Source organism: Mesoplodon densirostris, chromosome 4 (genome assembly GCF_025265405.1).
Source record: "Mesoplodon densirostris isolate mMesDen1 chromosome 4, mMesDen1 primary haplotype, whole genome shotgun sequence".
Lineage (NCBI taxonomy): Eukaryota > Metazoa > Chordata > Mammalia > Artiodactyla > Ziphiidae > Mesoplodon > Mesoplodon densirostris.
This window is the reverse complement of record NC_082664.1, coordinates 30,821,827-30,835,171: the sequence shown is the minus strand read 5'-3', so window position 1 is coordinate 30,835,171 and position 13,345 is coordinate 30,821,827. Positions and strand designations below refer to the sequence as shown.

The 13,345-nt window shown below is 39.5% G+C and overlaps 1 protein-coding gene across 4 annotated transcripts in view; it reads left to right on the top strand.

The window, feature by feature from the left end:
• Positions 1-712: 712 nt before the first annotated feature.
• Positions 713-13,345, top strand: part of RBM25 (RNA binding motif protein 25) — a 57,639-nt gene continuing 45,006 nt past the window's right edge. The window contains exons 1-4 of one of the 4 annotated variants that reach the window (XM_060095897.1): positions 713-886; positions 6,992-7,090; positions 8,330-8,446; positions 8,560-8,680. In XM_060095897.1, coding sequence (XP_059951880.1) covers positions 8,405-8,446; positions 8,560-8,680 — 163 coding nt within the window. In that variant the 5' untranslated portion in view covers positions 713-886; positions 6,992-7,090; positions 8,330-8,404. Of the gene's footprint in view, positions 887-6,980; positions 7,091-8,329; positions 8,447-8,559; positions 8,681-13,345 lie in introns of all 4 variants that reach the window. The other 3 variants (XM_060095895.1, XM_060095896.1, XM_060095898.1) reach the window with 3 other exon arrangements.

The window sequence follows — 13,345 nt, the reverse complement described above, 5'->3', positions numbered from 1 at the left end:
ATATGCCTTCTGAGAAGCAAGCAGTTGGGAAACAAAGGCCTGTAAATAGATACTGCCCATGTAGTCCATAAACTAAATAACTTAATCATTCCTGATTAATTTCTAATAATCTGATAAGTGAAATTCTTTTTAGCACGTTTACATTACAGAACGAAAGCTGTGTTAAATGTTTTTACAGGCCGTTTTAGGAATTTCAAACATGTTTTAGCCGCCTCTTCGGCCCTACCAGCGCGCGTAAGCTTTGTGTTTGTGCATGTATGTGCGCACTTTTTAAAAACCGCAGCCTTTGCCACTTATCTCTTGGTATTAACAGAAGTTTTCTAGGATTAGCACTTGGGGTTTCTTCTGAGGTGCTGGGTGAGGCCCAGTTATCAGCCCATCGAACGTCAAAAAGCCTCAAAGCGAGGTCCTAACCCCCGAAACACAAACTACTAAAAGTGGGAAACCCTCTTACAGCCCTGGCGCAGTGTCCGGCCGGAACCTTGACCTCAAGATGGCGTCGCGTAATCATAAGATTCAATCAGCTCCAATCAAAAATGGCAGGGTGGGTCGTAACATACAGTTCGAGCCCTTCTAGCCCTCATTAGGTGCTCCTCTCTATGGTTATTTGCCGCTGCGTGGTGATTCAGAGCCAAGAGTGACGATTACCTACCTACGCTCTTCTCTATGATCCTTCTCTCCACGCCCCCAGCCGCAGTGCACGCCGGGCAATAGGAAGACCTCCAGAAGCTCCCCGCGCAGCGCGGATGTGTTTGCGGCCTGTGAGAGTAGGCGCTTCGGCACTAGTCTCTCGGGTAGTGGCGCGCAGAAATCTCGAGCTGGTGGAACTCCCACGAAACCTGGATCCCGGAAGGCCGCGAAGACAGTACAATTTCATCAGCGGCGGGTGAGTTCGCTCCTCTGAGCGCGTGCGGAAACCGGGAGACAGGGTACTTCGGCTGGGGGAGGAGGGAAAGCCGGGGAGCCTGCGAAAAGGCCGGGGTGGGATGGGGATAAGGGGGGGGTGGGGATGGGGTGGGGGAGGGGATGGGCACGGGCACGAGGCTTGGGTTTCTCCACTTCTTTAAGGCCTCGAAAACCAGTGGGCCCAGTAGGAGCCCGTGGAGGCCGGACCTACTGCCAGAGCCTTCCTCCTTGCATTGTCGCCCACTTTCCCTTTCCTTTCCACGGCTCGCCACAGAGAGGCCTCGGCTCATTCTGGGCTCCACGTTTGCCACAAAACGCTCGGTCGGCCCCTGGGGAGCCCTTCCCTGAGGCCCCTTTCTAACCTGAGCCTGCGGAAGCCCTGCCGTAGATATTCCGGGCCTAGGATACAATTGCCCCAGGCTCTGCCTAGAAGCCGGCTAGCACCCACCCCTTTTTTTTAGCGGGGGGCTGACCACCAACTGTTTTCTGTCCCTTCTTCGGTCGTCTAAAGCCCGCCACCGAGTGAACTGCCCTCCCTCCCCCCGCCCCCGACTTGAATTTAGCTACTGCCCACCTTTTCTAGCACCCTTCTGGTTGGTTTGCTTGTCTAAGATTGTGATGAGTGGTGTGGCCTTGCCCCCTTCCTCCCCTGGAGGTTAAACTAAACTATATCTTCATTGATTCTAGGGGAGGACCCAGCTCCACGTTAAAATATGTTGCTTCGTTCTCATGCTTCTTTGGTCTTCAATACTACTTTTAAAACACGTTTTTCGAAATAGTTCTAGGAGTATGAAGATTATTTTGAAGTTATGTAATATGGTTGTATATTGCCATGGAAAAGCCATTTTGATACTGAGCAGAGTGGAGCCGACCAAAAAGAGGGAGGAGTGGACTTCTCTTGCCCCAGACTGCTATAGTGCGAAGTACTGTGAATTGGGTAGTTGGCAGTAGTGTATAAACAGTTCTTATATAGTTTTAGGAGCTTTAATTTCTAAAAGGTTATTTCCAAAAATGTTCAGAAGCCTAGAAAGGCATTCAGTGGTCATCAGTTCCTCACGATTCAAGTAGATACTATGCTATTCTCATTTAATTTTTCTTAAAGCCTTGGTTTTCTTCACTTGTAAAATGAGGATTATTAATTGTATTCACCTCATAGGTTATTGGAATTGGGAATTAATTGAAAAAAATATGTAAAATCCTTAATGCAATACCCAAGTAACATAGTGTTTAGTCCACATTAACTGATAGTGTTTGTTGTTTAAGAATTTTCAGGTAAGTATCAATACAAGACCCTAACCCTGACTCTAACATTTCTTCCAGTGTACTCTGGATAGACTTTTGTAAATAAAGTCAGAGTTAATCATTGGTATGTCATTACTAGAAAGAGGCATTGTGATAAGCGAAAACAGCCTTTGGATTGGTAATTTCAGGATAGTGGGGACTGTGGAGTCCTTACCCATTTATTGTGTTCCTTTGGACAAGTTAGCTTCTTCATCTGTAAAAGAAGAATAATATATTTACACTAGGTAATTTGGTAGGTTAAGTGAGATAATGTTGAAAGCTTTTGTAAACAAAAGTAAATTAATATCTTACCTGTTATTTTTATTAAATGATTCATCTTCTTGGGGTTACCAACTTTTTCTTTTTTGGCCACAGGCAAGTTAGCTATATACCTTTTTCATTTACACATGATTTAGAGAAAAATCATACTGACTTTTATACTATAGAAGCAAAAGTAATCATTGAATCTTTTAACATCTTATAAAAACATTCTGTTTATTTTTTTAATCTCAATAATTTTTTTCTGATTCTACCACTGCTGTTCATGAGACTTTTGATTGATTCCTCAAAGTTTTTGAATAGCTTTCTTCCTAACTTTTTTGAATTTTGAAACTCCAGAAAATAAAAACATATTTCCACTAACCAGAATTGATATTGCTTTTTAACTTTTTATTTTGACATAATTTCAAACTTCAAAGAATTCTCAAATATCTTTCATCCAGATTCCCCAGATGTTAACATTTTACCAATTTGCCTTATCCTCCTCTCCTTTTTATCTCCATAGTTTTCTTCTGAAATCTTTTGCTAGTAAGTTGCAGATGTGGTATCCCTCTTAACCTCTGAATACTTAAGTGTGTATTTTTTACAGACAGTTACATTCTCTTAATTAACGACAGTACAGTGATCAAAATCAGGAAATTAATATTGGTACAATATAATCTACCGGTCTTAACTGGGTTTTGCCTGAAATTGTCCCGAAGTCGTATTGCTACCTTTTGTTAAGGTATAATTAACATATAAAATGCACTCACTGTAAATGTGCGATTCAGTGTTTTTCAGTATATGTGCAGAGTTGTGCAACCATTACCCCCAAAGGATCCCTCTTTTCTGTTTGCAAGTCACTCCCTATTCCCACCTCAGCTCTAGACTACCACTAATCTCTCTCTATAGTTAGGCTTGCTTTGCTTAGGCTGGGGCAGTTAATGTCAGTCCATTGTACCTTGAAGGCTATAAGCAGAGCAGGAAACAGTGCATGCTACGCTAATCATTCATATTTAATGTAGAGTTACTGGACTGGCTGTATAACTACACATAATAACTTAAAATTTGCTCTTTCAGAACTAATAAAAATAATGCTTAGAAAAGAACCTGGCAGATAATAGGAGCTGGATGTTTTATTGAATAAATGATTAAGTTGTATATGAGTGTTTGCTGAGGAGAGTTTGTTGGTTCAGTTGCTTCTTGGCATACAGTGTCCTGATGGGGTTAGCCTGTAAATCTGTCCCTGGTGAAATACTTTGTGTCTATCGGGATAAATCTGTAATGGAGGAATGCATATAACCAGTAATAGTACTCTCATGAGTGCAGAAAAAGAGTGGTTTAAGAGAGTAAAGAGAAAAAAGTGAAAAAGAAAAGCAGAATGCATGCATATGTTGAGAGGTAGAGGTAAAGCTTCTTCAGAAGTTTGTTTTCTTTTTGGTGAGGACCAAATTCATTGAGATAAAATTTACATACAGTAAAAGGCACCCATTTTGATTTCAGTGAATTTTGACGAATACATAAACCTGTATGACCACTGTCACAGTCGAGATAGGGAACACTTCCAATATAGGGGCTTGTTTTTGTTACTTTGGGCCATAAAGTTTCATACTCAGCAGGTGAAAATGCTTTGAACCTTCTAGAAGTGAAACACTACTATCAAGTATTCTTTAAATGCTATTTAAGTCACTTCAGTGCTAATAAAATAACCTGTGCATCTCTCTCAAACCCCACACAGTCCCTCAGCAATTGACCACATTCAAAGTATATACAGAAACCAATAACTTGTTACCAGTTCACTGCCACCACCTGTTCTAGGCCATCTCTTTTGTCTGGATTATTGCAATAGTCTCTTGCTTCTCTACCCTTGATCTCCTCCAGTCTTATCTTCACATAGTGACCAGTGACAGTGTTAAAATATAAGTCAAGTCAGAACCCTTTCAAATGCTTTCCATCTCATTCAGAGTAAAAACCAGTACTTTTACAGCGGCTTACAAAGCGTTAGACTCTTTGAACCCCTTTCCCATCTCCAGCTTGCCGCCAGTACTGTGCTCCAACTGTTGGCCTTGTTACTTCTCCTGCAAACACTGCATTCCCACCTCAGGCTCTTTGTATTTGCTGTTTCCTTTGCTGGGAAGGCTGTTGCCCCCCAGAATAGAGTTTCCTGCCTCAGTCTCTTGCAAGTCTTTCTTCAGATGTTACCTTTTTGGTGAGACCTGACCACCACGTTTAAAATAAAGCACTCCCTTAGCTCTCTTCCCTAGTTCATTCTACAAAGTACCTACCAACTTTGACTATCTGTATAATTTATTGTGAGTATTACAATTTATCAACTATAGGCAAAAATGATAAGCTTTGTTTATTATAAAAGTTTATTCTCGGGCCTCCCTGGTGGCGCAAGTGGTTGAGAGTCCGCCTGCCGATGCAGGGGATACGGGTTCATGCCCCGGTCTGGGAGGATCCCATATGCCGCGGAGCGGCTGGGCCCGTGAGCCATGGCCGCTGAGCCTGCGCGTCCGGAGCCTGTGCTCCGCAACGGGGGAGGCCACAACAGTGAGAGGCCCGCATACCGCAAAAAAAAAAAAAAAAAAAAAGTTTATTCTCATTCATTTTCACATACATCAAAGTATACCAAACTTTATGTTGAAGTAAGTGGTTGAAAATCATTTTAGGATTTTTTTTGGCTGTGTTGGGTCTTTGTTGCTGTGCGTGGGCTTTCTCTAGTTGCAGCGAGCGGGGGCTACTCTTCGTTGCAGAGCACAGGCTCTAGGCACGTGGGCTTCAGTAGTTGTGCACAGGCTTAGTTGCTCTGTGGCATGTGGGATCTTCCCAGACCAGGGCTCGAACCCGTGTCCCCTGCATTGGCAGGCAGATTCTTAACCACTGCGCCACCAGAGAAGCCCCTAGGATGTTTAAAGTGAATATTAATATTTATCAGAGATCATCAGAAATGTTTGTTTTCTGAATTTCCGTAGGAGAGACTGTTATCTTATTAAGATTACCTTCACCTTCGAAGTTTAGCCTACAAATAAGCAAGTTTTGAACAGTTCCAAATAAAAGGGAAATACTTCGTAGAAAAATTGGAGTGAATGAAATGAGTATATTAGCATAAACTGAAACATAATCTGGTTAACTCTTAACAGAATGAATGATACGTTTGAAAACCATGAAAAATAGTTTAAACACCAAGTAGAGGGTTTCTTTTTAAAAGTAGTATTTGTATTTAGGAAAAAGTGATTCTAAAGATGAATTCATGGCCCAATCTTTTTTTTTGTTTTTTTTTTTTTTTTTTGCGGTACACGGGCCTCTCACTGTTGTGGCCTTCTCCCTTTGCGGAGCACAGGCTCGGACGCGCAGGCTCAGCGGCCATGGCTCACGGGCCCAGTCGCTCCGCGACATGTGGGATCTTCCCAGACCAGGGCACGAACCCGTGTCCCCTGCATCGGCAGGCGGACTCTCAACCACTGCGCCACCAGGGAAGCCCCATGGCCCAATCTTTGTAACCATTGTGAGGCTAGGTACTGAGTCGTTGCTAGAATAGTACCTGGCACATGGTAGCTTCTTAATAAATTTATTTAAAGAGGTTCTCAGAGTTTATTTGTTTACTGATTCATTCACGGATTATTTATTTAACAGGTATTAATACCAACTGCCCTCCTAAGAAAGTGCTGAGATAGAGTATTATAATGATAATATAAAAGCTTCTGTAAGTAGGACAGTAGCCCTTGATGTTTTAAAAGGATATACACTCCTGTCCCCTTCCATGTGGAATATTTGTTTTTGTTTTGGGCAAAAAAGTATTTTAAAAAAATTATTAAAAAATTCAACACGTTTACAATCTTAAATTAGTTACATTTTTCTTTTTAACTTAAGTTGATACCTACTTAATATTTAAGGCATTTCCAGTACCTTATTTGCTGGTATATGACAACATTCTAGGAATTTTTTTATTTGTAAAGCTTCCTAAATATTTTAAGTGTACTGTGCTTTCGAAATTGAAGTTTAGATTTTACAGATTATTGTATATCCTAACTTATTAAGTGAAAAGAATACTGAGGAAGAAGAGCTGTGAGGATGAAGGACATGCTTTTTAAAGAAATGTCTAATAATGTCTAATGCAAGTTGAAACAGTTAACCTGTCACACTGGAGATTTACTACAGTGATGGTGAGGATATGAGGAAAGGGCGTACCCATGTACTGTTGGTGGGAATATTAATTTGTACACTAGATTTGGAAGTAAAGAGTAGATACATACAGTACTGATCTGTATTATAGAATTACTTGCACAGGTGCTTAGAGTTATATGTCCAATATGTCCAAGAATGTTTAATATGATTTGTAAGAGGTAAAATGTGGAGAATCATCAATGTTGGTTAGTTACAGCTATATAGTAATAGTTTACTGCATTATAAAGAATGGAATAGAACTTTATGAACTGACATGAAGAGATGTTAATAATGATGAGGGAGAAATGCACATAACAATATAGTATGATTATATTGTTTGCAGAAAAACATAAGTGATTATATATTAGCTTGTGTCTAGAGAGATATTTTAGAAGAATACAACGAATTATACCAAACTGTTGGAATCAGGGCCGAGGAAGTAGAAGACATGCACATTTTATCCTCTCTCTTCTAAAGGGTGAGTAAAACAATATATAAAACATAGAAAAGAAAATAATAGAGAAAAACATTTTCTAAAAGCTTCTGAAACTCTAGACTCCTTCAGTTACAGAGTGTAGGTGGGGGAGTTTCTCCTAGTGTCCAACAGAAAATCTCCTATTAATCAAATCACCACTTTTAGCTGCATCACTGATAGGGGATCAACCCACTTATTTTGGCTGCTTGTTAAAATTGGTGCATGGAATCCTACTAGGGCATTCTAGCATCATTTTTCTACTTTTTTCCAGTAGTTCTGGACACTTGAGTATGTTGACAAAAATATAAAATTTGGGGGGAGGAAAAGTCTTAAGTACTTCTATTTTATTTATTTTTTACTCTGTCGGGTCTTCGTTGCTGCTCGCGGGCTTTCTCTAGTTACGGCGAGTGGGGGCTACTCTTCGTTGCGGTGCGTGGGCTTCTCATTGTAGTGTCTTCTCTTGCTGCAGAGCATGGGCTCCAGGCACACGGACTTCAGTAGTTGTGGCGCGCAGCTAAGTAGTTGTGGCGCGTGGCTAAGTAGTTGTGGCGCACGGGCTTAGCTGCTCCGCGGCATGTGGGATCTTCCTGGACTGGGGCTCGAACACGTGTCCCCTGCATTGGCAGGTAGATTCTTAACTACTGCGCCACCAGGGAAGCCCAGTACTTCTATTCATTTAGCTAAAACACAAAAGTTTCTTATTAAGGAATGATATCACAAACCAAATCAAACAGTTCATTGTATTCTTGTATTTTTAAAAATCAAATACCAGCGTCTGATTCTTGAGTTTCAGTCATTCATTGAATATCATTCAAGAATGGTTAAGAGGTTTGCTTTTAAGTTTAAGAAAAATTACCTCTTTTTTTCTCATTGTCACAAGTTGTATGTGAATGGTTTATATTTGAACCATTGTATTTGAATGGTTACTATGTGACCTTATATATGGAGGTCGTCCCCCCTTCCCCGTTCAGGTTTGTAGAAAGTCACTGAGACATTTATTTGTCCTGGAAGAACTGGCCAACACTGAATCAACAAATACTGTGTAACTTTGTAAATTTAGTTTTCAGGGTGCTGATGTGTATAAAAAATTCATGCATCAGAACACTTAAAAACTGTTAGATATCTTCCTTGATTCTGAGTTTGATTTAAAAAGATTCATTGATGTTTGGTATTTAATTTTTGGATATTAACTGAACCTCAAAATTTTTTTCTTCCTTTATATGTATTCCCATATGACTGTAGGAGTCTATCCTGAACTTAGATCGTGTACATTTTGGGAACTTATTTTAGAAAAGATCTAAGTTTAAAAAATTCTCAATGGACAGACAGAGAAAAGAGGGTCTTTGCCAACTCCTTTGGGTAAGAAAACTTGAGAATTTTGCAGATACTCTAAAAATGAAAGGTCAACAAACCAAGCATATCAGATTGTAAAGTTTTCAAATAACATGATTTGTCATGATTTCTTTCTTTAGACTGGTGTGGTAAGAATGTCTTTCCCCCCTCATTTGAATCGCCCTCCCATGGGAATCCCAACACTCCCACCAGGGATCCCACCCCCACAGTTTCCTGGCTTTCCACCACCTGTACCTCCAGGTAAGTTTGTGGATACAGTTGTTGTTTTTGAAGTGTAGTTGATTTACAGTGTTGTTAGTTTCTGATGTACAGCAAAGTGATTCAGTTATTTATATATATAAACACATACTTTTTTAGATTCTTTTCCATTATACTTTATTACAAGATACTGAATATAGTTCCCTGTGATATACAGTAAATCCTTGTTTTTTTATCTGTTTTATATGTAGTAGTTCATATTTGCTAGTCCCAAACTCCTAATTTCTCTCCCCTTCCCCCTTTGGTAACCATGTTTGTTTTCTGTGTCTGTGTGTCTGTTTTGTAAATAAGTTCATTTGTATCATATTTTTAGATTCTACATGTAAGTGATGTCACATGATATTTGTCTTTCTCTGTCTGACTTCATTTAGTATGATAATCCTAGGTCCATCCATGTTGCTGCAAATGGCATTATTTCATTCTTTTTTTTTTTTTTTTTTTTTTTTTTTTGCGGTATGCGGGCCTCTCACTGCTGTGGCCTCCCCCGTCGCGGAGCACAGGCTCCGGACGCGCAGGCTCCGGACGCGCAGGCCCAGCGGCCATGGCCCACGGGCCCAGCCGCTCCGCGGCATATGGGATCCTCCCAGACCGGGGCACGAACCCGTATCCCCTGCATCGGCAGGCGGACTCTCAACCACTTGCGCCACCAGGGAGGCCCTATTTCATTCTTTTTTATGGCTGAGTAATATTCCATTGTAAATATATATCACACCTTATTTATCCATTCATCTGTCGATGGACATTTAGATTGCTTCCATGTCTTGGCTATTGTAAATAGTGCTGCTGTGAACACTGGGGTGCACGTATGTTTTGAATTAGAGTTTTCTCCAGATATATGCCCAAGAGTGGGATTGTAGGATCATATGGTAGCTCTATTTTTAGTTATTTAGGAACCTCCATACCGTTGCCGTAGTGGCTGCACCATTTTACATTCCCACCAATGATTCTGTGGGTTTTTTTAACCCATCCTTATGTCATTGCAATATTAACTTTAGGAAGATGATACATACGTGACTGTTGGTAGAAGAGCTGTTAGCATTCTGGAAATGTGATGTCTCATTTTCCTATGGTGATAGTTTTCATTTCTGGCTGAGTATCAGACTCATCTGGGAAATTAAAAAGTCTTTATTTAAAAATATAGGTAATACATTTATTTTTAAATACTATACATTTTAAATAGTATAGTATTTTAAAATACTGTATGTTTTAAAAACTATACATTCAAAAAGCAATCAAAAGGGTGGAAAATTTTTCTCACATTCCCATATAACTTGTTACCATCCCCTTAGTGAAAGGGGGAACAAAGCAGGGTTATTAGTTTCTTCTTTATCCTTTCAGATATTTTAATTTTTCTATCCATTTGTTTTGTTTTATTCTTTTGACACCGATGTACAGTAACATCCTATGTATTCTATTCTGCCTTGTTTTTTTTTATACTTGACAATAAATCTTTTTTTAAATTAATTTATTTATCTTTGGCTACATTGGGTCTTCGTTGCTGAGCGTGGGCATTCTCTAGTTGCAGCGAGTGGGGGCTATTCGTTGTGGTGCGTGGGCTTCTCATTGCGGTGGCTTCTCTTGTTGCAGAGCACGGGCTTTAGGCGCGCAGGCTTCAGTATTTGTGGCTCATGGGCTCTAGGCGCGCAGGCTTCAATAGTTGTGGCTCGCGGGCTCTAGAGTGCAGGCTTAGTAGTTGTGGCGCATGGGCTTAGTTGCTCCCCAGCATGTGGGATCTTTCTGGACCAGGGCTCGAACCTGTGTCCCCTGCATTGGCAGGCGGATTCTTAACCACTGCGCCACCAGGGAAATCCTTGACAATAAATCTTGGAGAGCTCTCCAAGTAACTCTTTAAAAGCTTCTTCTCTCCAATGTTTTATGATGTTTAAAAAAAAATTAAAAAATTTTTAAGGCCCCACCGCAAGCCACTGAATCAAATCCTCAGAAACTGGGGCTCAGGAGTCTCTTTTTAACAAGTTCACAGGTGATTCATAGGTATCCATTTAAGCACAGTTAAGAGAACCCACATTTGAGAACCATTATCTTGAGGTTTGTAATTAACATTGACTTAGGAGAAAGAGTTTTCCTCTGGTTTATGAGTGGTAGTTCACGTATTTTTATATTTTGATGGGGTTGAAAGTATTTCATGCAGAATCAGTTTCCCAGTTTCCCTTCTGAAAGGTAGTATCTAAGAGTCCTCCTTAATCTGCATGTTAGAAGTATTTTCTTCTACCATAGAATCTATGTAATTCAGGCTGAAATGAACAAATGATCTTGTAAACCATCCAGAAATATTTCTTTTTGAGGAAAGGTCTACTTCAGTGACCTGGCTTTAATTATTGGATTATGTGTTTGAAGTTAACAGTGTTTACTAAAGAGCTTGACTGTTGCAAAATCAAAAGTATGTTGCAGTTGGCTCATATGATGGATTGTTAATTCATAACATGTACATCATAGAGGCTCAGCTTTGGGGACCTCCTACTCCTAGGTCAAGTACACAGCAGTGTTGAAGTAAGTGAAAAGTCACAAAATAAAAGTGGCAATTTTTCTGGGGTATCATTTAAAACTTCAGGAATTTGAGGGTAAATCGTAATTTTAAAAAATCAGAACAGGGCTTCCCTGGTGGCACAGTGGTTAAGAATCCGCCTGCCAATGCAGGAGACACGGGTTCAAGCCCTGGTCTGGGAAGATCCCACATGCCGCAGAGCAGCTAAGCCCGTGCACCACAACTACTGAACCTGTGCTCTAGAGCCCACGAGCCACAACTACTGAGCCCGTGTGCCACAACTACTGAAGCCCGCGTGCCTAGAGCCCATGCTCCCAACAAGAGAAACCACCACAATGAGAAGCCCGCGCACCGCAACGAAGAGTAGCCCTCACTCGCCGCAACTAGAGAAAGCCCGTGCGCAGCAACGAAACGCAGCCAAAATTTAAAAAAAAAAAAAATCAGAACTACTTCTGCATATATATTGTGGAGTAGAGTGCAGTACTTGTACAAGTTTTTAAGACATTTATGCTTGTAGCTGGCTGTTTTAAGTTGGTCTTTTAGATAATCATGGATGTGTATTTGTTACCCCTTGCTGCCAGGGACCTAGTGTGAACGTTTGAGTACTATCAGTTTATTATTCCATGTAACAATTACTGAATTTTAGTCAGTAACTTAACTGCTCTGTAATGGACTATAAAGGAATTTCTCCTGAAAAGGGGGATTAAGAAAATAACGTTAACAGAAAACTGAAAAATGTTACTTGTCAACCATCAAACCAATTGATTACTTGAGAAGGATAGTGCCCTGAGCCACTTTCATTTGGGCATCAATATTTGAGGGCGTCCCCATTTTTTTCATTAATTTATAATCTCATAATATGATCTATTTTTTGATAGTCTTTACTAATAACCATGATACTTTTAGCAAAGTTTGTGTTATTAGAGTTATAGGGAAGAATAGTTTACTTTCTATTTCTGAAGAAATTTTAAGGCATTGGAGATAAAGCTTAATCACTTGTTTAGAATCAGGAAAGGTGACAATGAAAAAAATCAGTTCCTTACCAGTATATTGGTTTTATAGGAAAGATTTTAAATTCCTTTGAATTTTTAAAAAATACATACTAAATGTAACTTGTTTTCTGATGAACACTATACCAAATTATAAATGGACGTGGAAGATAAATGGGCCATGTTTCTCTTAAGGCTACTCCTAGTATATCTTTTAAGATGGGTCAACAGACCTTAAAACCAGATTTTCAGTATTTCTCCTTGTCTGTCTGGTCAGTGCCATACTAATGTAGGCATTTGTTCACAGAGTATTAACGCTATTAAACAATTCTGATTCCATTTGTGATAGTATACAGTATCATTTCTGTTTAGGGAAGCATACTTGAATGATAAATCAGACTTTAGTTAACAGCTAACTCATGCATACCTGCATCCTGTGTGCAGCGTCAATACTTGAAAAAATAAAAAAAAAAGAAGTATGCTAAACTAGTATAATAATTCAGGACCACAATACCCATATTCATGTATAATTTTCTTGTGTTGCCTATTAGTGCAATTAATTGAACTCTGAGATAACGTATGTGGCGATCACATTATATATTAAATTAGAAAATAAATTTGAAAAAAAAACATAATTTTTCCTTAAAAAGTAATGCATGCTATAGATTAAAGGAAGTTTTCCCCCCGTAGTTCCTGAGCATTCCCTTCCCCAAAGGGGGGGAAGTCTTTCTTATCAGTTTCTGGTGTGTAGCTCTCCAGAGATGTAATGTATATCCCACTGTGTTTGCCTATGTTTATTCTACCCTACTTTTTTTTTCAAATTCAGCTGGTATATACACTGTTTACACTTTGTGCACTTTGCCTTTTTTTTTTTTTTTTTTTTTTACCGTAGCATGCATAGGTCTGTAATGAGCAGCAATACATTTTTGTAAATTCTGCATTTCATGAAATTAGTAAGTTGAGGTGGGAACCATACTATTAAACCTTTTAGTAACTATTAAAAAGGAAAAAAAAAATTTTTCAAAATGTCTTTTTCTTCAGGTTTTCTTAAATAGAAAGTTTACCTGTGGAAGAGGTGCTGCACAGTTTACAGTTGGTAAATGGAGTATTTGCTTTTGTTTTGCAAAGTTAAAAGTGAAAAATTTAGAGTTGATG